Here is a 27,608-nt window from a genome sequence, read left to right on the forward strand (position 1 = left end):
TATACCTCATTAAATTTGAAACAAACGAACCTGTATATTCAACGTTTGCAACAAAATTTTGTATGATGTTTATCATCGGATCTTTGTTTCAAACATCATTACCCAAATTATATTCCCAAAAACGACAATGATGAATACTAATCTCAATACTAACATTTCCATGTTGTGTTTTATATATTACCGTTCTATATAAATGTCAACCCTAACAACTGTCATCATCCGACACTAACTTTAATGATATCCTTCCTTCGAAATTTTGTTTGTATTTACTGTGTTTCTCGTCTGCCAACCGTACTCACCTAGTGTGCATACAACCTGAATCATCACATTCCATCACTTGTCCTATCATTTTCATCACCTTCCCACTACTGTACTTATCTCCACATTACTCCGATAAATTCAACCACTAAAAAGAATGGTCGGATTGAAAGCCCTCTTCAAAAAGAAAGAACCTACCGATCCCAAAGAGAGAAGAAAATCTGTTGCAGTGCTGACTTCTCCAAGAGCTGGACCTCCCAATCTCACACAAACAGAAGGAGGAGTCTCAGAAACGACCACCAGCAGTGAGAATTCAAAAGTGAAAACTCCAAGACGTGTCACAACAGCTGTTGTTGAAAATCACCAACAATTTCAAACAACTCCTCCACATATTCATCTAACTCCTGGAAATCCTGTCAATGTTGAAAGGTCACCCATTGCAAGTGAAAAGAAACCTCCAAGAAGAAGACATCAAAAACGTCGAAAGAGTATTTTCGATTTTTTCAAACAAAAAAAGGATTTGGATGAAAGTGATGAAGAAGATGATGATGATGATGACTTTGATAGTTCTTCTAATGTAAAATCGTCACATCCTCAAGTTCAAGCATTATCTTTGGGTGCATTGAAAGCTGCAACTACTGAGGACAGTTCGAATTCCGAGCTTGATAAACAATCCCAATCTCACCATGAAGAGAGTCATCACCATGAACGTACAATTTCTGAAGAAAGAATTGCATTGAGAAGAAGAAGTGGTAGAAAATCCTATACATTGGCTATGGATGTTCAAAATATGGCCATGAATGGAGATGAAGATGCAAAATTATTACTTAAATTTTATAAGGGTAGGTTCGTGAGTAATTTTGAACGATCGATTGCATTGTTTTGACCTCATGTTGTGTTTTATTGAATACACACGGAAATGACAATGGAATCATGAATATTATTTAATGACAAATGACTTTCACAGATGCTTATACACGAGAGTCACAGATTCAGAAAAACAAAAATGTTGGTAAAATTGTCGAAGATTTACTGAACTTTGAAAAGAAGAAGGGTATTGGAACTCCAAGTGCAGATAAAGAACAGAACGGTGCACTTTTGGCTGAAGCTTCAAACCATGCAGGAGACGAATTAAACACCTCCAAAGAACAACATCATGCAGCAGGTCGTGATGATACATCCACCGATGAAGATTCCATGACCATTCAAACCAATGAAAATTCCTCCACCGCTTTAAATTCGTCACAGCTCAATTCGGATGACCAGTCCATCACTCCAACATCCTGTTCTATGAATACCTCCATAAGTGCCTGTTCTCCAACCATGTCGTCCTCAAGCAACTCGAGAAAAGACTCTGTCTCTCCTTCCTCTCATCTTCCATCTGGCTTAACAGATTCTCAAATGAATTTATATCAAAGATTGAAAGCAATTTCTGAGAGAGAAGAACGTGAAAGAGAGGAGCAACATCAGAGAGAAATTGAAGAGAGATTGAAAAAACAACGAGAATTGGAAGCCAAAATGAAATCCATGTTAGAAAGTGATGACTCAGATTTGAGTGACGATGATGACACAAAAGAAACTTCATCAGTTACCACTGTCAATCATCATTCTACAGAAAGTAATGTCACAACTCCTTCAATGGTTGTCACTGCCGCTACTACCTCCACAGAAGAATCAAATTCTGTCACAACTTCCAACACTGAAACGTTGAATCTTTCTGAATCTGCACTATTGTTACAACAACGTAGAAAACAAGAAGAACAAGCTCTTGAAAAATTGAGACAAGAGCAAGAACAAGCTCGTCTCGAGCAAGAGCGCATCGAAAAAGAAAAAGCTCTTCAACTCGAACAAGAACGAATTCAAAGAGATTTAGAATTAAAACAACTCGAAGAAACTAAGAGAAGAGAAGCAGAAGAACTGCATCGAAAGAAACTTTTAGAGGAGGAAGAAGAACGAAAATTGAAACAACAAATTGAAGAGGAAAGAGCATCTCTCTCTTCACAACTCACACAACTTTTATCAGAATTTAATGAATCTGGAAAATTACAAGAGTGGATTCGACATGTGGAATCAAAAATGCATCTAGTGACTTTGTTAAAATCCGAGTTGAAACAAGCAAAAGATTTACAACACAATCAAACATCGAAGCGAACGGAATATAACTCTAGTTTGAATTTCCTTCTGGATAAACAAAAAGATCCAGAAAAGTTGTTACAACCTTATGAAATTGAACTCATGAAAGAACGAGTCAAGAATATTTATCCTTTGTATTTACCAAAATCAGAAATTGCAAAAATGGAAGAACAAATTGCCCAAATTGAGAATACAGAAAAGAAAAAACGAGAAGAACATCAACTCAAACTCGAACAAGAAGCTGCTGAAAAACTGAAAAAGGAGAAGGAACGCCAACAATTAATCATTCTTCAACGATTAATTAAGGATGGTAATGTGAAAGTCATTTCCGATGAGCTCAAACGAAATAATCCACTCCTTCGTTCCATTAATTTGCAAAATAAGAACATTTCAAACGATGATGTCTATGAATTGGCAGATGCTCTCGTGGAGAATACTTGTCTCACAGAGTTGGATCTCTCTTTCAATACACGAGTGGACGATGAATGTATGGATGCTTTGGTGAGAATTGTCAAGAATAATCATACTTTGAGGAAGTTGTATCTGGAAGATACATTCATTCAGAACAATCAGCCTTTGATTGATGCTGTGGCTGGTAATTTCAAATTGGTCGATATGGTGCTCTCGGAATTTGCCACCGATGATCAATTGGATCAGTTGGACTTGTACTTGGATAGAAACGAAGCATTGTAAATGAGGAAGTTTTTTGTTGTCCAACAACACAAGCTCGTATCCCAGGTCAGGAACCCCAAACGAATGTTTCTAGTCACTCGAATAAAACCCAATCTTTCATGAACCACTTTCGATATGGCCATCAACAAAAGTCCAATAATCGTGCCATCATCACAATTACAAAAGATGTTTTTATTGAGTAGGTTGAAATAAGAAGCAAAATGTAGAACGGGAAGGGAAAGGAATATACAATGGAATCATCGTATTCTCAAAATTATATGAGTATTGTTGTTGTTGTTGCCACTCTGTGGGAGTAATAGGTTGTGGTGGTGAATGAGAGAGCAAGATGGAGAGCTTGGAGAGAAGAGGCAAACAAACGGAACAGAATTCTTATCATCATCGCTACTACTACCAGCTTCAACTCCAAGCCATCATCACAATAATGATGATGAAATTAGGATTATTGATGACCGATAATAATATTGTTGATAGGAATATGGATGAGCTTGACAAAGAATCCAATGAATCCCATAATCAAAAATCCAACAGCTGTAGCAAACGCAATCTTGGAGAATTCTTTGGAATCAGGCTTCTTGCACCGAGTCACAAATCGCTTCGATGCACGATAGAATTCGGTGGATTGTTGAGCAACGTCGTCGATGAGATCCATTTTTTTTTTGTGCTTACAAAATTAAAATCTTTGGCATTTTCATCATGACGTGTTGTTGGTGTGCTTGACGTGGAAAAAAAAAGTTCAATTATTGAAACATTTAGCATGATGATCATCGAAGTCATTTATTTGCAAATACTTCAATAGTTCGTGAGAACTGAGGTACGTATAGTTAAGTTTCAGCTTGGAAGAGATGATAGTTTATAAACAGAAAGATTGACATATTTGCATCACTACTGTATCTCAGACCAAATTATTAGATCTTGTATTGTACATTGGTTGGATAAGGTGGTTGCTGTGTTAAGGTTGATGTTGAGGTGGCATTTAGAGTGGTGAAGGACGATGATGGTGGAGTGGCAAGGTTTGGGTTGTAATTTTCTGAGAGGGAACCTCTTGGTAATTCCTCATTCGTCATGGGAGGAACGTATTCAGGAACGACAAGTCTTGGATTTGGAACAATGTTTTTCATCTTCATGAAACTTGTCACTTGTTGAGGAATTTCAGCCAAAACCTCTTTCGCAAGATAGGTATAGGGTTGATTTCTGAATTGGTTAAATGGAACAAATTGTACAATGTCTCTACTTGCATATCTTCCAGTACGAGTAGATCTGAGTCTTCCATCATCTCCATCGAGAGTGACCATGGATTCGAAATTGGCATTGCCCACACCAACAATAATGATAGAAAGTGGTAAATCGCTTGCTTTAACAATTTCATCAATAGTCGCGTCCATGTCGTTGATGGCTCCGTCTGTGATAATCAACAAGATATAATATTCTTGATTTTGTTGTGAAATTGGCTGTGAGGCGTAACGGCATGCTGTTTGAATCACATTAGCAAATAACGTTGGTCCACTTAGAGAAACATTATTTAGAGCTTGTCTGTATGCTTGCAAAATTCCAGGAACGCCCAAACACTCTGGTTGTTGAGGATTTCCATTCAATGCAAAACAATGTGACGTTGTACCATTAATATATCCACCATACCCAAAACAAGGGAACCTCTTGTCATAGTCATAATCGCTGAGAATTTGTCCCACCGCATAAATGGCAGACTCATATTGATTCATTTGTCCTGGCTTGTTGTAGTGGAGGGAGTTTGGATCTGTGACATTACCATTTGAGGCAGTAACTATATTATCATGAATAGTGCGGAAGATGACGCGTTGCATTATTAAGAGTTAATATATTTCCTTAATATATGCGAGTATTTTGGTACTTACAATCAATGGCTACCAATAAATTCATTTTGAGACCTCCTGCAATGAATTCCAAGAAGGAATAATTTCTTACGAGTTTTGCAGATTTCACAACTAAATCTCCGGTGTGTTCTTTGCCTTTTTTCTTGTTCTTGTTTACCAATTTTAGAGAAAGAGTGCCTTTCATGATGGAGTCTAGATTTGTTTCACAGTCTCCAATGAAATCTGGTTGAGAGAATTTATCATAATCATAGACGCTAATTTTCAGAGGTCTCATAACGTCACCATTGCACAACTTTGCTAATGGGATTCTGAAAGGTTTCCACAGTGGGTTGAGTGTGTTCATGATGGTTTCCGATTGAAAAACATTAAGATATTGACCACTGTGCAGCTTTTCAATGATGAAATATGGATCCGACTGTTAGTGTGGTGATAATGAACGAAGAACAACATTATGATGTGTCATCTAAATGTCACCACAAGTCCATGAGTCCAAGATCACTTACCTTTCCGAAAAGGTCCATCTGTTGGAGAAACATGAAAAAGTTTTCAATGAATTATTGTGATGACACATGTGTGAATATTAAACACTCATTCTAAAATGCACATACCTTTGCCAAAGAAACTCCAGCCAATTGAATTTCGACATCATCAGTCACATTTGAATTAATTTCCTCTGCACTGACAATAATTGTTCCTCGGGATGTCTTGGAATTGCCAACCAATAAATGTTTGATTAATTTTTGACCTCTGCTTCCACAAATTTCACCCAATGTGGTGGTCATTTCTCCAATAAAATCATCATCATTGAGTGTCGTCGTAGAATTATCAATGTCATAGCAAGCAAATTTCAAAGGTTGAGTTTCTTCAAAGAAATAATCCAAAACAAAAGATTTCACAAAGTTTGGATTTAAATTATCCTTCACCGTTTCGGTCTCTCCCAATAATCTCCAAGTCTGTGTAGCAATGACGTGTACGATTGAAATTGGTGTTTAAAGTGTTTTTCAATTCAAACAAAAAGATAGGTCGTGATCATCACGCAACAATTTCAGCAGGATGGCGAGAAATATTTCATGTGGTTATAATGCAACTGTTCAATCACAACTAATATACTTACAAACTGTGGATTATTTTGAGGAAATCCAATATATACCAATACTCTCGGATCAGACTTGCTCAAAACATCCATCTAGCATTCATAGCGGAAAGTTCAAATAGTGTTGATGATTATCATCCCATCGGAATATTCCCTTACTTACATTCCTCAAATTACGACACGATATGTGCAACTCTACTTTGGATGAGCATTGCGGAGGAGGTGGACCGTTCATCATCATCATCATCGTGGATGGTTGCGCGAGTTGTGAGTTCATAGGGTAAGGCGTGGTTTGCATTTTTTTGTTTTCGAGGTTACGTTGGGATTAGAAGACTTCGAAATTGTTCGAATTAATTTCATCAACACGAAGGGCGATCTCTTCTTCCTAGTTGGAAATATTTTGGAGAATGTTTTAAAGAAAACCCTCGTCGTGATGAAGGGTTCAACATATGAGTTGAAAATACATTGGTAATGAATTCTTTTATTAAAAGCAAAAGATCATTAATATGGCCCGTATTTGCTAAAGTTCATTGAATTCATGATGATGAAAGTCTTCTTTTGAATTGGGATGAACAACATTGAACAAGTTTCAAACCCTTAGAGTCTTCGATTCTTTGCAGCCTCCAATTCTCTGTAGAAAACAAAAGTCTTGTCTTCACCTCTGAAAGGACTCAAATACACGTACAACTTTCCGAGAGGATCATAAGTCTCACTCATGTCCTTTCCATTTCTAATTTCCAAAAAGGGATGAGGATTGTAGAATCTTCTCAATCCATTAATTCCTGCATTGGCATATAAAAAGTAAAATCCATAATAAAAGACAAAGAACATGCTGGCGGCCAACACAGCAGAAAGGATTAGAATTCCTCCAAAGTTTAAATACCAGAAGAATTGTCCTGTTCTGTGTTCCCATGGTTTCATATTCAATTTAAATCTCAAATTCAAAGGACTATGCAGAGTTTTGTAGGTTCCTGCAACATCATCAAAGAAACCGATATGAAGAGGAGTTTTCAATTGAAGATTTCGATGTTGTTGTTGTGGTTGAGAAAGACCAATTACCATGATGGACTTGGAGTTGAGGCGTTGTAAAAGTGTGTGATTATTGTTCTTCTTCAAAGATTGCCAGCCATTGGTGGACAATCGAGGACTAAGTTTGGACAACATGTTGTGAGAGTCAATAGTTGTTTTGTTTGATCAGGATTTATAAACGTTTGAAAATGAATCAATTTTTCAACAATTCTCAAATATGGAAATTGTATGAAATTGTTCATCACAATCTTTAAGGTCGTTTTTCAACCTTAAATCGAACAATGTTCACATTATAGACTATTTTGTTGCGTGTGATTGCATGGTATTACAAAATTGAGTGATTGTTGCTGCTGGCGTGATGGGAAATCTTTTTGTTGAAACAATGTGACAACATGACGTTTCAACAATTTTTTTTTGGTTTCGTTGGAGTGACCGTTTCAAAAAGTAGAATAAAAGTTTCATAAAATCCTCTCTCCTTTCAACACACACAAGGCTCAATTCTTCGACTGTAATGAATCATCCATTCCGTCAGAACTCTCAAGCAATGAACTTGCACAGAGATGACACAAGTATCAGTAATGAAATGAATGATTGAACAACCTCATGTCGTTAACGAGAGAAACCTTGGCTTGTCAACAAGGTTCTTCCACCACCACAGTGAACATTAAGGCTAAATATAAGACAGGATATCCATTCCTCACTGACACTCGATCAGTTACCTCAAGCCCTTGAGTACAAGCATCCCCAAGAACAAAAAACCACAAACATCCACTCAACAACAGCAACCACAAACAAACGTTCCTCCTCCTCAACAAGCGATTCAAGTGCAGCCTCAGCACAACCATCGACAATTATCCAACCACAACAACCTTCTCAAAACGTAGAACACTCATGGAGTTTTGATGCTGTGAACACTTCTGTGGATGCTACATTTTGAATGTTTTGCATTTTCAATAATTATTAATTTTAAAATTGAAACTATTGAAACAATTGATTGACCTTGCACTGAATATCACAATTCATTTTCATTCATACCAAATTAATTGAAGCGTCTGACACTTTTATTCCAAAGAAAATTGGCAACATCAAGGGATATTTCCGATTGGCATCAGGAAAGTCACAATTTGGCCATTTGTGTTGGTTTGAATTGAATGTTATGCCTGAGGGTTCTCAACAGCAGCAAACACAAATTCAACCAGAATTCCCAACAATATCTGAAAATACCTCCAAGCAAACAGTACACCATGAGAAGTTCTCAAAGTTATCAAACAGAAGAAGGTCAACAATAAACTCTCATTATAACCCCATAGAACCAACATCATCAGTACTATTTCAGGTCATTCATGTTTAAACAAAGAGATAATTCATCTCTCGAACGATGTTGTTCCTTAAATGGTCTTCCTTAAAAGACGACTCTGCACATGAAGCATACAACATCAAGAGGAATCATCTTTTCAATTATCATCATCATCATCATGGATAGTTGTGTTTTATTGAGGTTGACTCGGTTTCACTCTGTGGTTCATCGATGAATACAGAATGCATGTTTTTTAAAAAGGTTGTTAAGGTTCTTATTTACAATTTTTCAATGTTGTTAGGAGCTTTCTTTTACACGTTGTTGAGTTTTAGTATTGTACATTCAAACTTGATGATATCATCATATGGATCATGCGTCATGACATTCACCATCTATGTAGTGCTACTCTTCGCTGTCATCATCATCTCAATTAACAAAAATAGAAATATCATGTCACTTAAAACATGTTACTATTCTTTCGAGAGATGATATTAAACGATTTTCTTCGTTGTGTGCGTTTTTCTTTTGTTCTTCTTGTTTACGTTGTAATTCTTGTTGTTGGATCATTTGCTGTTGTTGCTGCAAAACAGGACAAGTTCCATAGTAGCAACTCATCCGAGTGACGACTCGTGTGGCTGCTGTTGGAGTGGGTGCTGTGGTTTTACTTCTTCTTCTTCGGTTGTTGCTATTGCTGTTGTTGGACGAAAATTTAAAACTTTTTCGCTTGCTGCCAATATTGTTGCTTGTATTTCGTTCGAGACCTACTCCTTGCAGAAGTGAAGGATCCAAGTCATCATCGATCGAGTTTGTGGGCTGGTGAGTTTTTGTGTTGTGTTTGTGATCGAAAGGAGTAAAGACTTGTCCTTTTCGAAAGTCTCGAATGCCATCAGCAGAGTGTGCCGACGTGAGTAGAGCTGAGGCTTGATTTTGACCCATAGGTGCAGGTTTGTTGAGAGGAAGGAATACGTGATGTTGTAAACCGAGATGTCAAATGCAAACTTTTTTTTTGAATATTATTTTGCTTTCGAGCAAATATGGTCTTGCGTTGAAAGAGGACAAGAATATTGACGCAAATTTGTCGATTACTCATTAAAATTGAATGTTTTTTGCACATTAGGAAACTCATCTTGGGATGAAAAATTGTTCCAGATGCATGACTCAAGGATGACAAAGAGCACTCTCCTTTGACAAGATAACAACATGTCAGGTTTCAATTTACTTTGAATGTAGAGTTTTTACAATTAAATGTTTTGAAATATTACAATTACTTGGAATCCATAAGATCAAGTTTTCCAAGTACCCATTGAACTCCTTCGTCGAGTCCAGCTCCGGTCTTAGCACTGCATGCTTGAATGTGCCAGTCTCTGCCCTTGATAGCATGCAAATTCAACACTTTAGCAATTTCTCCAGCGGAGGCAGCAATTAGAGGAATATCTTGCTTGTTGGCGAAAACAAGACATGGAATTCCAGCTAGATTTTCATCTTTTAACAAACAATCAAGTTCGTATCCAGCCTCTTCGAAACGATTTCTATCGGTTGAATCCACGACGTAAATGATGGCATCGGCATTCTTGTAATAATTTGGCCAGTATGGTCTGATGGCCTTTTGACCTCCGATATCCCAAACATTGAGTTTCACGTTTCCAGTTTGCACTGATTTAATATTGAACCCTTGGGTAGGCATGACAGTAGAAATTTCATCCTTCTCTCCAGCCAAACACTTCAAGGAGCAAGTCTTTCCGCTGTTGTCCAGACCTAAAATCAAGATACGAGCCTCCTTGTCAGATTTTCTAAGTCCTCTAATGAAATCAAGCAAACCCATTTTGTATACAAAATTGTTGTATGAATTGTTGTGGTGATGGTTGTATGTGTGATGAAACAAAAGTGTAGGCCGACCTCAAATGGTTGTTGTTGTAGTCGTGTTTGTATTTTTTTTCGTAGTGGTGATCGAAACGGTTGGCGCGTTTTGAATGTGTGGTTGAGAGGGTTGGATGGTCATTCCAAAACAGGACGACGGAAAGACACATGAGTTCTCGTTGAAAAAGGTTGAAACCACGTTGGTTGAATGGTGTGAAATGATCTTATTGAGAGATCACTGGTATTCCTTGCTTGGGTCCCAGTCAGGTCTATTCAACCACCTATTTGCGTGAGCTCGTTCTTTTTTCAAATGGAAGAGACAATTTCAATTGCGAAAATGAATGAACCGAGCCATCATGTCTAAACGATATTACGAACGTTGATCAATCTCTTTGAAAAGACACAATGTAGAGAAAATATTAAAAAATGATCATCGACCCCGAGAAGAAGCCTTCTTCTTCCAATTATTTTCCGGTGCTTGTGTTGATTCATATCGCGAATTATATTCCTTTATCTCAGCTCGTTAAGTTTCAGCTCGTATGCTCGGAATGGTATTACGCAATTGAAGAGCTACAGAGTGGAGAATTTTGGAATTATAAATTCCTGTCTTATTATTGGGAAAAGTTGAAATTTTATGAGAAATTTAGTGATGAAGATGATTCATGGGGAGACAAAACAATTAAAAAGAGATTGAAATATGTAGAGAAAAATCAACAAATGACACTCAAAAAATTGGAAAAACATAAGAATTTTTCGCGTCAACAGTTAAAAAACACAGTCATCTCGGAATGGTATCAATATTTCAATACGTTTTTTAAGGAGGAAGGAAAGGGTTTGGGAAGTACTGAATTTTATAACGTAATGTGTAATTTACCAGAAAAATCGAGGTGGGGTGAGAGCAAAATTATTGTGCGAGCAAAACAGTTTTGGTATCTCGCACAACATTTTCCACAAGTGATTGAAAAATTCATGTCAAAGAAATCATATAGGGTCATGTTGCCTTTGATGCAAAGTAACAGTTGTACCAACCAACAACTGGAAATTATTTGTGAAAAGTTCAAACCATGTTTTGATTATATAACAGCAAGCTTTTATTTTGATAAGATTTCTCTTAGACTACCCAACCCATTATCTACCGGTTTTATGAAATATATTTTAAAGTCTTACCAAACATTTCGTGGACTTGGAATGAAAGAATTATTTGTGGGAAATTGTCACAAACTGATTCCGTTGTCTCAGAGAAAAGCTGAACTCGAGCTATTTATTGAGCATGTTACCCTCCACAGAAATGGAAGGTCTATACAGGATATCATATATGAAAAAGATTTTGTCGAAATAATACATGCTGCCTTGAATTATCAGGCTTCCATTCATGATATTTCGATTTTAAGCGAGAAACTAGGAAGAGAAGTACCAACGTCCATCTTGAACAACACTCCTCCCTCTGAAGACTTTTTTTGCTGTTGTTTCAATTTAGAATTACATAAGGATAACGAACAACTTTCACAAAAGCTTCATGAAAAATTTTCGACAGCAAATGAAATAGATCTTCTTGAACAAATCGTTCTTGAAAATGACATTAATTTATTTAAATGTTACGATAATCACAACATCATGGTAAAGATTCTATCTTTTCATAGGATACCACAAGTCGAGCGACTTATAATATTGTTAAAGAAACAGGCTGAAAAGAATAACAACAAATATGGCTATTTCGAGGGAGACTTAATTAATTGGAAAATGTTTGATCCTTGTGGAATCTGGATGCATAATTTGTGCTTTAAAAGTGGACTTACATACAACGTGAAATATACTATCCACTCATCGACATGGCTATTCATTAAGCAAAGCAATGCAATCCTACATCATGCAACATTGATCGTTGTTGCTAAAAACATTGCTCTTCCTGAAATTATTGAATACATGAAACAAAGAACTCGCGTTTTTCTTGACGAACTTGATATGGAAGGTGTGCCCTTGTCCCAATTTATGTTAGAACATTTTAACAAGGATATTGCTCAAATGGAACTTGCCGAAATTAGGGAGCATCTTTTTAGCTTCAGAGTTCCGCCCTTGATGACAACGATTTAAATAGGAGCATGGTTTATTTCACTTTGCTTCACATTAAATCAATGTAAGTATTACCTTCACTCCTTCTTCCTTTTAAATTCTCTTTCCTTGACGTTCAATACTTTCCTGTTTGTGAATTTTACAATTCTTTGTAAAGGAGTTTATTTCTGTTTCATCCTTAATGAAATAATTTGCCGACTTTTCAGTCTCTTCTCTTTTTCATTCCTTTTTCGAAACTTGAGAAAAGATGACAAATATGATTTTATGGCTGACATTTTCACTCTTTAGTCATCTTCCATAAACTTTCACATTCCTCTTCTTGTCTCGAAATGTGATCATCTCTCTCAATTTTCATTGTCCAATTTCCTTCTTTGTTCTTTTCATGAATTTCTTATTTCATTCACTTTTTCTAAACGTTCGAACCATTTCAAGACGAATCTTCGTGCAACCACAACAATTTCAAATCAATAAAAAAAAATGGAAAAACAACAACAATTACCCTCTCCATTCGGATCAACCACCAACACCTCCACGACGACTGCCTCCTCTCAGCAGCAGCCTCATGCAGTCACTGCTGCCATCAGTCGGAGGCAATCAATGAGAAGACAGACCATTCATCTCAGCAGTGGAAGTGCTTCGGGATTGTTTGCAGCGTTGAAAGAGAGTGCCAATTCCATCACGCCATCGTATTCGCAATTACAACGAAATGTCATTAAAGAATGGTTGGAATCGGAGACGTTGAGTGATAAAAAGAAGGATTTGTGGGAATTATTGAAGGATGGTGTGGTTTTGGTGAGGTAGGTTTCAATGTGTCCATGGATGATGGATCTATATTCTTTTCATCATCATTGGATTTGGTTCTCATTTGATGATGATGGATTTGAACTGTCTTTTTGTAAAATTTTTGGAATTTTTGTACAATTTAATAATTTTAAATTCATGGTGACACCAAATACACTCTCTTTTATGGTATGAACTCAATGATTGAAATCACTTTCAGATTAATTTGTTTAGTCAAGAATTTACGAGCTGGTGATTACATGGCACAAATCTCGCTCGCTCCACAAGGAGATGCTACTCTCATTCACAACAATATTGCCTTCTTTTTGGAGGAATGTAAATCCTTATCGAATGAAATTCCAACCAAATGGACACCTGCCACACTTGTAAATAATTTGGACATTCATGCCATTTGTCACACCCTTGAAAAATTATCTAAATTTTGCGAAAAGTCTCAAAATAGTGGACTTGATACCTTTTTAAAGATTCCTGCTGTAGAGACAAAAGAGAGACGAGTGAAGAGAACATCCTCCGTTATTGAAGAGTTGAAACAAGTGAGCGTTAGTTTTGTATTGAATCGAATTTTGTTCGAGTTAGAGAGCTCGGATCCACAATATTTAGCCACATTAGCCACACTGTTAAAATTGAAAGACGAACATTGGTGTCAAGAATTTGTTCAGAAAGGAGGCGTAAAAGTCATATCGAAAATCATTGAAAAGTTGAATCATATTTACAAGACTCAAAAAGAAAAAGTTGTGCAGGGAAATTATATTTATTGCTTACTCATTTTATTAGAGAAGGAACTCTATGCTCCATTTCTCGAGTATCCATCTCCTATCACAATTTTGGCAAATATTTTGACAAAGAAGGAATCATTGGTGACGAGGAAATATATTTTGGACATTTTCACCTTGTTGTGTAATCATAGTGAAGAAGGATTTTGGATTGTATTCGATGCATTCGTGATCGAATGTACAAGACAAGCTCAGTTAAATAACCCTTCGTGCATTCGAGATTCAAACTCTTCAAGTGACAATGGAGGAAGTACAATTCGTGACAATGGTAACATCACCTCTTCCATGAACCCATTTTCATCCTTAGTGACATCCTTTGCTTCACAACGAGATGGTCAATATCGAGCAAAGGTCTTGACTCTCTTTACCTCACTCATGACTTGTCCCATTGATTCATTTGTGAGAATTAGAATGAGATCTTTGTTTTCAGAGTTGGATCTCGATGGTGTGATCACATCCATTGAAAATAGTGACTCGATCAAAACTCCACTAGAAAATATTTTGAAAGAGAAAATTAAGGAACATCGTGAAGTCATGAAAAAAGAAGAAAAACAAACACAATCGGCGAGTGCATTGACGATTTATTCAGATCCAGTGCTCATGTTAAAATTACTCTATTTAGATATGGGAATGAAACAAAATGGAGGTATTGGCTATTTAATAGAGGCTATGAAAAGAAAAGGTCATGTCACGAGTAGTAGTAGCAGACATAGTCCTTCTACGTCTGCATCTCCAACCTCTGTGACATCACCTCGATCTGTTCTCTCATCACCCTCTTCTTCTGGATCCGAAGAATCTGAACTGAAAATGTTGAGAAATTTGGCTCGAGTGCAAAAACAACGCATTGACAGGTTGAAGGAACAAGTCAGAGCAGCTGAAACCATGACACAACAAAAGTTTGTACTGACACCACAAGATGCCAACAATATTTCAGACCAAATTATTTTACAAGACATTAAGTTTCAACTGACGCAGTCCTTGAAGGTGTTGAAAGAACGTGAGAAGGAGCTTTCTTCGAATATTGTCATGCAACAGTGATCACTCAAGATCATTTCTGATACATTTTTGGGTTATTTGAATTGGAGAATAAACCCAGGGTTGTAAACGATGTTAGAACATTGATGATTGTATTGTATTCTATCGTACATGAAGCGTACCCAATAAGGAATTGAACACATAGTCGACACAATCATGTTTTGGTGACAAAGGTGCAAGCAAACTAATTGGTTTTTTCTTTTGAGCAATAATTTTAACATGGTTTCAGGAGCGATCAATGATATTGCCATAGAGGGCGGTAGAATGACCCAACCACAGTGATCAACATCTTTTCCTTCTTTGAAGTATCTGATTTCTGAGACCATGTCAACATTGACATTATCCCTTCTCAAGAGTGAAAGAATTTCACGAAGGTCAATTTGCGAACCCATACCTGAATATTTCTTTGTGATTAACCTTGCATCGACTTCCGTTTCTCCTTCATATCTGTATCTCATGGTGAACACTCTTTGTGGAGACTCAACAAGTTTGGAATGATCAGATGAATACTCATCGTTGCTGCCTTCTGACGTTTTCATCTTTTTTCTTTGTTGAGATAATGTGCCTGAGAACTCGAGAGGAATATTAAGACACAACTTGGCACACCATACTTCTGAATCATTCCCAATTATGGAAAGTGCTTGTGGTAAATAGGTGGCAGATTGGTCGTCTTCATCAAACGTATATTTGGAGTCATTGATTCGGCCAAAAACAATACATGGATCAGTAAGGCGACACTCTCCATTTTCAGATTTTGGAGTTGCTCCAAATCCAAAAACAATTGAACTTTGATTTTCAGAATATGCCAAGGTACCCTTTTCCAAAATATGTGTTGTCTGTTGCGAAAAATTCGATGGAAATTCGTCATTCTCTAAATCCATCCACAGAGATTGCCCACATGAAAGAATAGGACCCATGACGATAGGTTCTACCTTTAACAATGCATTTCCAACTGCATTGTTATATATTTCAGTCTTAATCACAAAAGATGTCGAGTTATTTTGCTTGAAGAAAATGAGATAGGCATCGGATGAATCGACATGTTTTGATATCTTTCTTGATGCTTGCTGCTCTTGCTTTTTTGGCGTCTCGTCCAAAGGGGTATTGCAACTGTGATCGACGCAACTTTCAGGAAGTTCATTCACGCTCTTCTTTTTAATAAACGTTATAATCCTCTTTTGAAGTTCTTCACTTTCTTGTCTGAATTTTTTCAAACTGTCTGCTGTTTCATGCAAAGTTTCAATGTCAAAACCAGACTTTTCGAATTCAAGCAAATAATACTGGTAAAGAATTTTTAGCCTTCCACCAGGGTTCTTAACAATTGAGCAATAATTTCGCATGAACGAATATACGTCATTCCAATCTGACATTTCCATTGAGCTGTAACCTCCATTCTTTTTCACTTGAACGAAAAGACGGAACATATCCAGTGGTATTGATCTCCATTTGGGAAAAGGATTTGGAAATGAGAGTGGTATGTTTTCATACATGAATTCCAAATACCTAGAAAGGAATGTTTCTTCTTGTTCATCATTAAGGGAAGAAGTCTTGGTGATGAAAAACTTTAAATAGTCCATCATGGCCGCAACTGAAGAATCCTTATTGGAAGAGGAAGATGAGGCAGAGGAGTTTCTTGAAGAGACTTTTCGAACCCTTCGAACAGGAGTAACAAAGTTTGGTGAAGATGTCGTCTTCTGAGAATCTGACAAAGTTGACTGTTGAAGTAAACCTTGTGCCATGCGGGTGCCAAGCAAGGTAGTAATGTCTTTAGCATAGTTCCTGGTTACCACTCTCCTCATACCATGATGATGATGTTCCGATCTTAAATAAGAAGAAGCAATAGGTTCTTCTTTCTCAATGACCAGAGTTGGAGAAAGAGTTTGCGACGGATCTGAAGAATAAGTCTTTGTAAGCACCTTGAGTTGAAAAGGACTCTCAACCGTTTTGTAAGGCATGAAAATAGAGGCTTCTTCTTCTTCAGACTCACTCAAAATGTACTCATCCGATGATTCATCTGAAGCCTCGCTTGAATCCTCTTCAATGTTCTTTCCATCATTTCTTTTGGATCTATTCATGATGTTTGAGTTATTGTTCTAATATCTTCTTTATGAATTCTAAGGCTTTGCGAAACTTGGAAGTTGTTTGGGTTGGAATCTTGTGATCCCTTATTTGATTTTTTTTTTAAACTTACAATACTTAAGGCATTGTAAAATATTGTAAAAAGGTCCGAATTGTGAATGATATTAAAATCATCAATGACTTCTCTGGTCTGAATTCATGAAAACACCAATTCTCTGATTTTCTTTCTGTATTTCCTTTCAACATATTTCGAACTCACAAAATGACTGTCATTCATTCATTTGCTTTAGGACTCCTTGTTGAAGTCAACCGTACCTGGCCTATCGGACTTTGGTTTCAAGTGTTTCGAAATAAAGCGCCGACATGGAATTTTCGGCAACTTTCCACACTTACAATTATGGCTCATGGATATCGTCGTTTCATATCACTTGACTAAAATTAAAAACAAGACAACAACAGCTAGAAAAAACAACCACAAGAGGTTCACCCACTCACTCCAAGAGAGAGCGCACAACTTTTACTTTTGTATCCATATCAATACAACAACGTGTTTCTCCTGAGTATTCCACTACCATCAACAACACATTCATCAACCACCACCACAACAACACATGCCTCTCCTCGCTGTGTTCAACAAAAAGACTCGTGTGCCATCCATGGACATGGACGAACAACACGAACGACAATTTCAGAAACAACAAGTCCCACATCACCACCACGACGAAGATGAAGAACAAGTTTCCAACGACAAGCAGAAATTCAACAACTCCAAGAATCACTCCTCACTCTCCGAAGAAGCCTCTTCCTCCTCCTCACGAGGAAGATCCAAATCCGAACATACAAGCAGCAACTCCTCATCATCACCATCATCATCGGGAAATAGCTCATCATGGTTCGGACGAGGAAGATCACATTCTAACAAACAATCAACCATGACTGTTACTTCTCCCTCGATGGAGGAGACTCAAGAAGGAGTTTCCCATGAAGAAGTGAGAACGAGAAAATTGCAACATCAACACACAAAGAAGAAGGGACAAATTGGAGATTACGAAGAAGATCAGCACGATGAAGAAACACAACTGCATGAAATGAATAAGGACGAACAAAAGGTGAAGAGGAAGTACAGTTTAAAGAAAAAGAGTGCTGAATTGTTAGTTTCTGATGAGTAATGATATTCGTATTCATGGAATACAATGACCTTCAAGTTTTTGTCTTTCCTTGAACCGGTTTCAATCATGTAGATTCTGTACATATATCAACATGTAAAATATTTCACACTATCAATGTACAAAAGAAATTAACCAATCATCATTCGTCATTAAAGAGCATTCATGTATTAATGTTGACTTTGGTATGTACCACAAATGTAACCTATAAATGAAGTTAAGGCTATATAAGGTGCTACTGAAGAAAATGTCTTTCCAACTAAAACCATCCGTTGTCTCAACTCCAAGAGCTCTGCTTCTCAATGTAAATAGTCGAATCATTGAACAATCCTTTCATTCCGATACATGTTACTACTCGTGCAAAATTTAAATTCGAACAAGGGATTGCACATGTCGTCGTGTGACTTCTTCGCCTATTTAATGAGACGATCATTTCTCACAGCTCCTGCCTCCTTATAATACCTCAAAAGCATTCTCTTTTCCAAATCGCTAGCATACTCACGTTTACTGAACTTGTCCAGCTCATATCCAATGATCAAGGAAACACCCAATGACAATGCAGCATAGAAAGGAATTCTTCTTTTCGTTCTCCTTATCATTTCCTCTCGTTCAGTCTCCACGTCAAAGAGTCTAAAAGTTGGCTTGTTGTGCATGAATTGATTCCACTCAGTTTTCGATTCATCAAAAAAGTGAGAAGAAATCTTTTCATCCTCCATCCGAGTTTTCTTTTGATTCAATTTTCTCATCTTTTCTTGAAATTCCTTCTCGTCCTCACTCATTTCTTGATAATAATTTTCAACATCTTCTCTTCTTGATTGGTATCGATCCGATTGATGAATATAATGATACATTTTCCTCCTCATGGCCGAATCGTAGGCCACCGTATTGAGATTAGTTCCGAAAATACTACTCGAACTATTCATAATTCTTCCAAAATGTGTTCCAATATCCAACTCTCGATCGTACTCTGCTCTCTTTTCGTCATCACTTAATAATTCATAACTATCCTGAATATCGAGCCATGCCTGTTCATCCTCCAACGAAAGTACCGAATTTGATGGTTTTCCATTATTAGAAGTTAGCTCGGAATCATTGGGAGATTCTATATTATTCTGTGTGGAGTTATTATTTGATGATGTCGAATTGGAGGACTTTTTGGTGTCGGGATGGTACTTTTTAGCCAATGCATAATATGCTTTTTTAATTTGTTGTTTAGAGGCTGTACGAGGCACTCCCAATACAGCATAGTGATCCATAATTTGTGTGGGTAATTTCATTTTGTGTGTACTTTGTTGTCCGAAAGATGATGATAATGTGAAATTATTGTAATAATTATTTGAGAATGATTCAATGGAGAAGAGGTGTTGTATATGTTTCGAAATAATAATACAGAAGGAACCGTCAGAATTGGATAATGACGTTTTACAATGCGATGAGTTATTATACTTTTCTGTGTGCTTTTGTGTTATTATACTATTCCGTCTGTTCCGAAAAGATGACACTGATGGTGATGACGACTGCGACAATGACGACGGCAATATTATGGATGACAATGAAAGTGGGTGTTGGTGTGGTCGCCTTGTTTTTGTTTGAAAAAATGCTGAAAAAGGAGTTTTTAATTTGAAAAACGCAAAATTCGGCCCGAAGTGATTTGCTATTGTCCGACATTTGACTTTCTCATTGAATAACATTGTTTATTTGATACATCAAATAATTACAAATGATCATCATCTTTAAACTGGACCAATCACTAATATATTATTCGTTATTTAATAATACTATTTATCGATGTTGAAATTAATTTTTTTCAAATTTTAATTTTTTGTAAACTTCACAAAATGACCGCCAAATTCCGTCCAATCCCAAAACAACATTTGCCGCCACCGCCAAATTTCATCCGTTAAACTTTGAATATGAAAAATGAGCACAGAATCTGCCAGCTGTCATCATCTTAAATTTTCACACGACTGCTCCTGCCAAGTCAACAACAAAAAAACAAGTCAATCATCTCATTACCAGATAATTGATACATTCCTCCCTCTCTAATAACAAAAACACTCTAATTCACTCACAACACACTCAAAATGAGAGAAGTCGTTTCATTGCACATCGGACAAGCCGGTATTCAAGGTATGTTATTTTCTGTCAACAATTTAAACATTCTCATCATCATTGAACGAATAATTTTCTTCATCATTCTTTCACACTCTCATTCCATTACAAACCATTCTTCATCACTCTTCCCACACACCACCTGCCATTTGTCATTCTCACACAGTCGGTAACTCTTGTTGGGAACTCTTCTGTGCCGAACATGGCATCAACCCAGACGGAACCTCCAGCACTCTCCTCGGCAACGATGCCTCTGTCTACTTCTCCGAAAGCTCTCGTGGCAAGTACGTTCCACGTGCCTTGATGGTCGATTTAGAACCTTCCGTCATTGATGCCATCAAGAACACTGAATACAAACAATTGTATCATCCTTCTTACATGTTACGTGGTAACGAAGATGCTTCCAACAACTTTGCTCGTGGTCATTACACCATTGGAAAGGACATGCTCGACTCTGCCATGAATTCCATTCGTAAGATTACTGACAATTGTCAAAGTTTGCAAGGTTTCCAAATTTTCAACTCTGTTGGTGGTGGTACTGGATCTGGATTTGCTTCCTTGTTGTTGGAACGATTGGCTGTGGAGTATCCAAAAAAGACTAAATTGGGTTTCAATATTTATCCAAGTCCTCAATTGACCACTTCCGTTGTGGAACCTTACAACTCAGTCTTGAGTACTCATGCTCTCTTGGAACACAACGATGTCTCTGTTGTGTTGGATAATCAAGCCATCTATGATGTCTGTAAGAATAACTTAAAGATTGAGAGACCTAATTATAAGAATTTGAATCGAGTCATTGCTCAAACTGTTTCAAGTTTGACATGCTCATTGAGATTCCCTGGTTCATTGAATGTGGATTTGAATGAATTCCAAACCAATTTGGTTCCTTATCCAAGAATTCACTTCATGTTGTCTTCATTGGCACCAATGGTCTCTGTCACTGAACAACACTATGCCAATAACAATGCTGCTGAATTGACCAGTCATGTCTTTGAACCAAATAACATGATGGCTAAATGTGATCCAAGAAGTGGAAAGTACATTTCATGCTGTTTGATGTATCGTGGCAAAGATATTGTCAATAAGGATGTGAGTGATGCTGTCAAGGTCATGAAGAGCAAGTCAAGTATTCAATTCGTGGATTGGTCTCCATGTGCTTTCAAGATTGGTATCAATGAAAAGTCACCAACCATGCTGCCAGGAAGTGAAATGGCTCAAGTCGATAACTCTTGTTCCATGATCTCCAACAACACTGCTATTGCTTCAGTATTCGCAAGAATGAATGACAAGTTTGATTTGTTATTTGCTAAGAGAGCCTATGTCCATCACTTTGTTGGTGAAGGAATGGAAGAAGGTGAATTCAATGAAGCTCGTGAAGATTTGGCTGCTTTGGAGAAGGATTACAGTGAGATTAGTAAGGATACCATTAGCGAAGAAGACTCCATGTTGGATGAAGGTGAAGAAATGCATTAATCTTAATATTAATTCTTAAGAACTCCTCCTCCGTAGTGAGTGATCTTTCTCACCCTAGTACTAATTCAATGGAATGATCGTTTTCATGGGGTGTTCATGCATGACGAAGGTTCATACATGCGTCACATGGAATAATAATAAACGAATTGTGGAGTTTATAATACTGCAAAGATCTTTTTTGTCTTGGAATATATAAGGGTGTTTACCATATTGGTACATCAAAAAGGTTCATGTCCTCGCAACTCCCGTTCGTGCGCAAAACAGAACTTTCCTTGTCTCTGGTGTTTGGTCAGAAATTCGCTGGATTGAACCCTTAGATAGACTTCGAACATTCCATACAAGTGCAAAACAGAGAGTGTCTCTTTTTGTCAATTTTCAACAAGGAAATAGAGAACTGGTACCGAAAAGCAAGATGCCTTTATACCGTTTCAACAAGAAAAATGGCAACCACATTGCAGGGAGGTGGTGGAGGTGCTGGCTCTTTTGTACATACTGACTACTTCACAACATCGACCGAGACTGAAGAAACTAGCTCGGATGATGCTCTTGCTTCGATCAAAATCAAAATTAAGAATGAACTTTTGAACTTCCTCTGCATGATGCAATACAACCACAGACAGAAAGGAGTGAAGGTCTTTCTGCTCTATTTATTGTCATATGTTTGGAATTTTTGGACTTGGATATGGGCACCCGTATTGAGTGCAACCGATTTTCATTATGCCCAATGGGGAAGCTGGTTACTCAACTCCATCAATTACCCTGTAACCTTTTCGATGGAGATTATGCCTTACATGGGATCCCTATTTCTCGCTTGCTTTGTAATTTTTCTCATGTTTTCCCTTCTCACGATCTATACCTTGAGTTGGAGAGCCTCACGAGTCTCCTCTCGATATATCAAAATCTATCAACTGGTGATTTATATCAAATCATTTCTTGCGATTCTTCTAACTGCACCAAGTACATTTGTGATGACTGCCTTTGTGGATTGTAGTTATGGTTCAAGTCCAATTCGAGTACGGGAGGCCATACTTGATTTGGTCAGAACACAACAACAAGCTGTTGTCTCCACCAATGTAACCTCTCCTTCTAACCTCTCATTCATGGGACCAGAGCACACGATCATGAATTTCATTGGAAATAGTACAATCCCTTCTTTGCAATTTTCTTCACGGAATGTCCTTAATCGGTATCCTGAATATGAATGCTTTGGATCTCAAAACACTGCCCTCTTTGCAATGGTGATTATATTCACTTTCGTGTACATCTTTTTAGCTTTGCTCTCCACTTTTATCATTCCTAATTCGCACCCTCGAAACGTTACACCGATGATCTTTGATAGCTTACTCTTTCAGCCCATCATTGTCTTGGGAAATATATTTTCAATTCTCATCCATTATGTAGTGCCTCCTCATTTAGCCTATGTTCGATCGATCATTCATCTCATGATTTCGGTGGGTGCCATTGTGTTTGTTTTCAAAACTGTTCCAATGATGAGAAGAGTTGAAAATACGGTAGTGAGTGGAGTGGTTTGTGCACGTTTGGGAACAAGTATTGGAGGAATGATTTCGTTCTTTGTGAATTCAACCGATGACAAGGAATTAGGAATTGGAATGGCTATCCTGACAATCAGCATGACTGTTCTCTTTGCCTTAATTGGCAGTCTCTCCATGGAACTTTACACAAGATTTGTCATTAATTACATTAGAAATAAGTACATGATTTTACATGAAGGTAGCTCTGGAACTGTTGAAAAAGAAGCATCTCTAATATACTCTAAAGTCGATGAGGATGATAATTTAAACAAATTAGAAATGTTTATCAAGTTCACAATGATGAGAGTTGGAGCCAAGTTGGATGAGCAAGATCATGACTTAACACAATGCATTGCATTTATAAGGGCTGCATCCACTTCCAAGTCCTTTACAGATTTTAACCTACTTGTTTTGTCCTCAATATTGATTGTTTATGTTTTGGAGGATGATCCCAACGCAAATATATTCTCACAAGCGTTACTGAAGAGAGCAATGAAACGAAGACCTAACATTTATAGAAGAATTGTAATCAAACAAAAGTTGAAAGAGTTTGAAGTTTATATCGTAGACGAGACCAAAACATTGGGAAACACGAGTGAACTGAAGTCTGTGCTTGCTAAACTACAAAAATCAACGCTTGAATTGACGTCGTTGCATCGTCACTTTTGGAAAGAAATGACCAACGAGATCATTGACCACACCAAGATTGAAAAAATTATAATTCGCTGTTCCGCATTAATGAGCGAATGTGATGTAATTTTCGGCCACCTTTTGTCAATGTATCACAATGACAAGACAGTTCTGAGACAATATGCTCAATATATTGAATCCTTCAAGTTTAATAAGGAACTAGCGAACGAGTATTATACTGAGGCGACAAGCTTGGAAGAAGAAGAATTGCTACACCGCAGCCCAGTTCACAAAAGTATTGTTTTAAAGAAAAACAAAAATAGAATTCATCCAGACACATCCGATGAAAACAATCCACATGAACCAGAGGAAAAACCCATTGAATCTTTTGTTTCATTATTCAGTAACCCAAAGGAAAACAACGTTGACGTGGCAAGTGAATCAAGTAATGACAATTTCAACGGAATTGAAAGTGTCACTAATGAAGCCAAGAGAGAGATTGTTTTTAGAAATTCGTTAAACACTCCTGCCCCAAGATTGATTCAATTGACAGCTTTTTTCTTTTACATTGCTTTTACATTGGCACTCTTGGTGGTTGGAGTTGTCCTCTCTTATATATTTTCAATGGATGCGACGAGGAATGTCGTTCATGTGGTCGACGCTTGTAGTCCAATTTACGTGCCAACCAATATTCTTGTTGCACTCCGAGGATATCAAATCTATGCAAAATCTGGTATTAATACCACCACTGCCTCTAAACTGAAAAAAACTCCACTCACTGAGCTCTTTATGGACGTTAAAAGTAATAAGAAAATAATTGAAACATCACGACAAGTCTTAATCACACTACAACAAAAAGCATATGACGCCAAATTTGAGTATACTATATATTCATCCTATCATGAAACTTATTACCCAATCATCTTACCAAAAATTGGATCCTCTAATGAAAAATTATACAACATGAGCTCCATTGAAAACGCCACCATCACCAACATTAATAACTTGTTAATTGAGATTACAGACAAAATAACAAGTAATGAGGAGGCTAATAGTTTAGAAACTTTTTCAAATTATGCCTTCATGGTGATATACAGAAATCAACAAACCTTCACTCAAGCTTACTCTAATTTTTGCAGGGCGTTTATAGAGCACGCAAAGATGGATGCTTTTCAAGTTAATTATATTATTACCATCTACACAGCAGTATCATTATCTATATTTTTTTTATTCAGTTTACTGTATTTACTGTATGAGAGACTTGAGCTCACCATGCTGCATAAGCAAATGAATCTATTGCACTCCAATGTAACCAAGAACGAGAGTGGACAGATCTTTCACATGTTGAGCAAAAGGTTGGCGAGGAAGTTTCCATTCATATTTCCAAGAATGCTTTTTTGAAACCTCAAAACTATTATCTCATTGTTACATCATTATTGACAGCGATTGTCATTATTTGTGGTGCAGTTTTTTTGAACACTACTCTGGGAAACTCCTCCTATTGTTTTGAAAGTTATGTAACAATGCAAGATGCATTTGATAGTTTGACTTATTTGCAAGAAACTTCGTTTTCAATATTTGAAGTATATGTGCACCGCGGAACAACGATTGATGGAAATTTGCCCCTTCTCTCTCATTATGATCTCTCAACCATTATTTCAAATTTTGAAAAGTTGATCTATAATTTTAGCAAATTCTGGAATTTGTGTATGTTTGGAAGCTCAAATAAGGCCTATGAAACACTTGTAGTAGGAATGTTTCCTTCAACAGATCGACTGATTCGAGGGGAGCTTAATTGTACACTTGAGACAGTGGAGAAAACATGGTCTTCTCTGAACAATACTTCGTGTGAAATTGGAATTGATTATATGGTGTCTTCCTTGATTACAAAAGGAAGACAAGTGATGGAGGATGTGACCATTGCAAGAACAAACAATTTTGAGGACCAAGTCCGAAAAGTTTTTACAATTGGAACTCTGTTGACTTTAATCTCTGACAAATTGGTGAATTTCTCGGTCGTGTTTGCAGAGTACTCCTCTAAACCGCACATTGATGATTTGGTGGTATTTGCAATTATTGGATTTATATCTTTGATGTTTTTGGGGACTTTAATGTTTCAATCTCTTTCGAACCACTCAAAAACATTATTTGCATTGAGGACCATGTTCAATTACTTGACGATTGAAACCGTTGAAAGCAATGACAAGTTGAAAAACTTTGTCCTCTATCATACCGTGGAAGATGGACTTTCCAAGTTCTTTCATTCCTCGTCGAAATCAGAAAGCGAAGATGCCAAACTCATGTCCATTATTAATGGAGCAGTGGATGGTGTCGTATTGTGCAATTCATCGATGGGAATCGATGTGTTTAATGCTGCTGCTCAAAGAATGTTTGGTTATCAAGCACAAGATGTACTTGGTAATAGCCTTCTTTCTCTTTTTGTGAAAGATAAACAAGATGAAATTAAGAAAATGATTGAATCCATGAAAAATCAAGTCACAGAAAGAGATCCAAAAGGAGAAACCACAGAAGTGGAATTACTTCGAAAAAATCATACTACCTTCCCTGGAAATATGAGTGTATTTGTCACGCTTTTCCAAAAGAAACATGTCATTACATGTTTTGTGAAGGATATTACACCCGAGAAGAAACACAATGCTCTCTTGGCAGAGGAAAAGAAGAATTCTGAAAATTTATTGTTGAACATTTTACCATCAGCTGTTGCAAATCAACTGAAATCAGGGGCCTCTTTGATTGCTGAAAAGTTTCCAGATGTCACTTGCTTTTTTAGTGATATGGTCGGATTTACAAGTATTTCATCGAAAATGTCTCCCAGTGAATTGGTTCAAATGTTGAACATCATTGTGATTGGGTAAGTCATGATGAATTCATTATCATTGAATTAATAATAATATTATTATAAATATTGATATTTAATGAATTTTTTTATCGAAATCCACAGATTTGACGACTTGACGGACAAGTATCGACTTGAGAAGGTAAAAACAATTGGAGACGCTTACTTTTGTGCTGGAGGATTGCACAGCGATGGAGGTCAATCGGATAGTCCTGAACGTATGCTAAGGGTAAGTGTTATTGAGAGTTTTGAGGAAAGTTTAACATTCATTGTTGCCATCTAGTTTGCCATTGATACTTTTACTGTTATTCGAAACTATAACGCTGCAAATAGAAGAAACAATATTGAGGAGCAAGTAAATATTAGAGTAGGAATTAATACAGGAGCAATTGTGGCAGGGGTTATTGGTCGAAAAAAGTTTGCCTATGACATGTGGGGAGTAAGTATTAATAATTTTAAACGGGTTTGAATTGACTTATTTTGTAACTTGAAGGACACCATCAATGTTGCCTCAAGAATGGAATCGACATCAAAACCAGGAAGAATACAAATTTCAAGATCTGCCTACGAAAGAGTTTATGATCTTGGATTTACTTTTGAAGAACGAAAAGTAGAAGGTAAGTCTTGTGACAAAAATCATGACCGATTTGAAACGATGATCTTATTTTCGTGCAGTGAAAGGAAAAGGTTTGACACAAACATACATGCTTAACTCGAACCATCATGTATCTGCAATTCTCACAAATGAAGAAATGCAAGATTTGATCCAAGCTCAAAACCAAGACATTTGCAACGCTGGTGAAGCAGACAGTCCAAAAGAAAATGAAGATGAGAATTCTTCCGATAAGTATAACTCACAAGTCTAACATT

At 37.0% G+C, this 27,608-nt stretch overlaps 12 protein-coding genes across 12 annotated transcripts; 6 read left to right on the plus strand and 6 right to left on the minus strand.

Annotated features, from left to right (window-relative positions):
• Window positions 1–415: 415 nt before the first annotated feature.
• Window positions 416–3,084, plus strand: FDP41_002660 (uncharacterized protein; the record flags this gene model as incomplete). The annotated part of the gene is made up of 2 exons (XM_044705879.1): window positions 416–1,100; window positions 1,226–3,084. The coding sequence occupies 2 exons, from the start codon at window positions 416–418 to the stop codon at window positions 3,082–3,084; spliced, it is 2,544 nt and encodes an 847-aa protein (XP_044562858.1).
• Window positions 3,085–3,989: 905 nt separating this feature from the next.
• FDP41_002661 (uncharacterized protein) lies at window positions 3,990–6,325 on the minus strand (the record flags this gene model as incomplete). The annotated part of the gene is made up of 6 exons (XM_044705880.1): window positions 3,990–4,864; window positions 4,956–5,349; window positions 5,438–5,455; window positions 5,543–5,887; window positions 6,049–6,120; window positions 6,191–6,325. 6 exons carry the CDS (start codon window positions 6,323–6,325, stop codon window positions 3,990–3,992), a joined length of 1,839 nt encoding a protein of 612 aa, XP_044562859.1.
• A 299-nt stretch (window positions 6,326–6,624) lies between these two features.
• FDP41_002662 (uncharacterized protein) lies at window positions 6,625–7,191 on the minus strand (the record flags this gene model as incomplete). Its single annotated transcript, XM_044705881.1, has 1 exon — window positions 6,625–7,191. One exon carries the CDS (start codon window positions 7,189–7,191, stop codon window positions 6,625–6,627), a length of 567 nt encoding a protein of 188 aa, XP_044562860.1.
• A 1,615-nt stretch (window positions 7,192–8,806) lies between these two features.
• On the minus strand, window positions 8,807–9,289 carry FDP41_002663 (uncharacterized protein; the record flags this gene model as incomplete). Its single annotated transcript, XM_044705882.1, has 1 exon — window positions 8,807–9,289. One exon carries the CDS (start codon window positions 9,287–9,289, stop codon window positions 8,807–8,809), a length of 483 nt encoding a protein of 160 aa, XP_044562861.1.
• Window positions 9,290–9,617: 328 nt separating this feature from the next.
• On the minus strand, window positions 9,618–10,175 carry FDP41_002664 (uncharacterized protein; the record flags this gene model as incomplete). Its single annotated transcript, XM_044705883.1, has 1 exon — window positions 9,618–10,175. One exon carries the CDS (start codon window positions 10,173–10,175, stop codon window positions 9,618–9,620), a length of 558 nt encoding a protein of 185 aa, XP_044562862.1.
• A 461-nt stretch (window positions 10,176–10,636) lies between these two features.
• Window positions 10,637–12,301, plus strand: FDP41_002665 (uncharacterized protein; the record flags this gene model as incomplete). The annotated part of the gene is made up of 1 exon (XM_044705884.1): window positions 10,637–12,301. The coding sequence occupies one exon, from the start codon at window positions 10,637–10,639 to the stop codon at window positions 12,299–12,301; it is 1,665 nt and encodes a 554-aa protein (XP_044562863.1).
• Window positions 12,302–12,757: 456 nt separating this feature from the next.
• Window positions 12,758–14,892, plus strand: FDP41_002666 (uncharacterized protein; the record flags this gene model as incomplete). Its single annotated transcript, XM_044705885.1, has 2 exons — window positions 12,758–13,077; window positions 13,281–14,892. 2 exons carry the CDS (start codon window positions 12,758–12,760, stop codon window positions 14,890–14,892), a joined length of 1,932 nt encoding a protein of 643 aa, XP_044562864.1.
• Window positions 14,893–14,924: 32 nt separating this feature from the next.
• Window positions 14,925–16,964, minus strand: FDP41_002667 (uncharacterized protein; the record flags this gene model as incomplete). Its single annotated transcript, XM_044705886.1, has 1 exon — window positions 14,925–16,964. One exon carries the CDS (start codon window positions 16,962–16,964, stop codon window positions 14,925–14,927), a length of 2,040 nt encoding a protein of 679 aa, XP_044562865.1.
• A 615-nt stretch (window positions 16,965–17,579) lies between these two features.
• Window positions 17,580–18,137, plus strand: FDP41_002668 (uncharacterized protein; the record flags this gene model as incomplete). Its single annotated transcript, XM_044705887.1, has 1 exon — window positions 17,580–18,137. One exon carries the CDS (start codon window positions 17,580–17,582, stop codon window positions 18,135–18,137), a length of 558 nt encoding a protein of 185 aa, XP_044562866.1.
• Window positions 18,138–18,547: 410 nt separating this feature from the next.
• Window positions 18,548–19,411, minus strand: FDP41_002669 (uncharacterized protein; the record flags this gene model as incomplete). Its single annotated transcript, XM_044705888.1, has 1 exon — window positions 18,548–19,411. One exon carries the CDS (start codon window positions 19,409–19,411, stop codon window positions 18,548–18,550), a length of 864 nt encoding a protein of 287 aa, XP_044562867.1.
• An 807-nt stretch (window positions 19,412–20,218) lies between these two features.
• FDP41_002670 (uncharacterized protein) lies at window positions 20,219–21,719 on the plus strand (the record flags this gene model as incomplete). Its single annotated transcript, XM_044705890.1, has 2 exons — window positions 20,219–20,264; window positions 20,413–21,719. The coding sequence occupies 2 exons, from the start codon at window positions 20,219–20,221 to the stop codon at window positions 21,717–21,719; spliced, it is 1,353 nt and encodes a 450-aa protein (XP_044562868.1).
• A 440-nt stretch (window positions 21,720–22,159) lies between these two features.
• On the plus strand, window positions 22,160–27,604 carry FDP41_002671 (uncharacterized protein; the record flags this gene model as incomplete). Its single annotated transcript, XM_044705891.1, has 6 exons — window positions 22,160–25,189; window positions 25,237–26,753; window positions 26,844–26,967; window positions 27,022–27,177; window positions 27,232–27,355; window positions 27,414–27,604. 6 exons carry the CDS (start codon window positions 22,160–22,162, stop codon window positions 27,602–27,604), a joined length of 5,142 nt encoding a protein of 1,713 aa, XP_044562869.1.
• Between the last annotated feature and the right edge of the window lie 4 nt (window positions 27,605–27,608).

The sequence above is a fragment of the Naegleria fowleri genome (assembly GCF_008403515.1).
Source record: "Naegleria fowleri strain ATCC 30894 chromosome Unknown tig30, whole genome shotgun sequence".
Lineage (NCBI taxonomy): Eukaryota > Heterolobosea > Eutetramitea > Acrasida > Naegleriidae > Naegleria > Naegleria fowleri.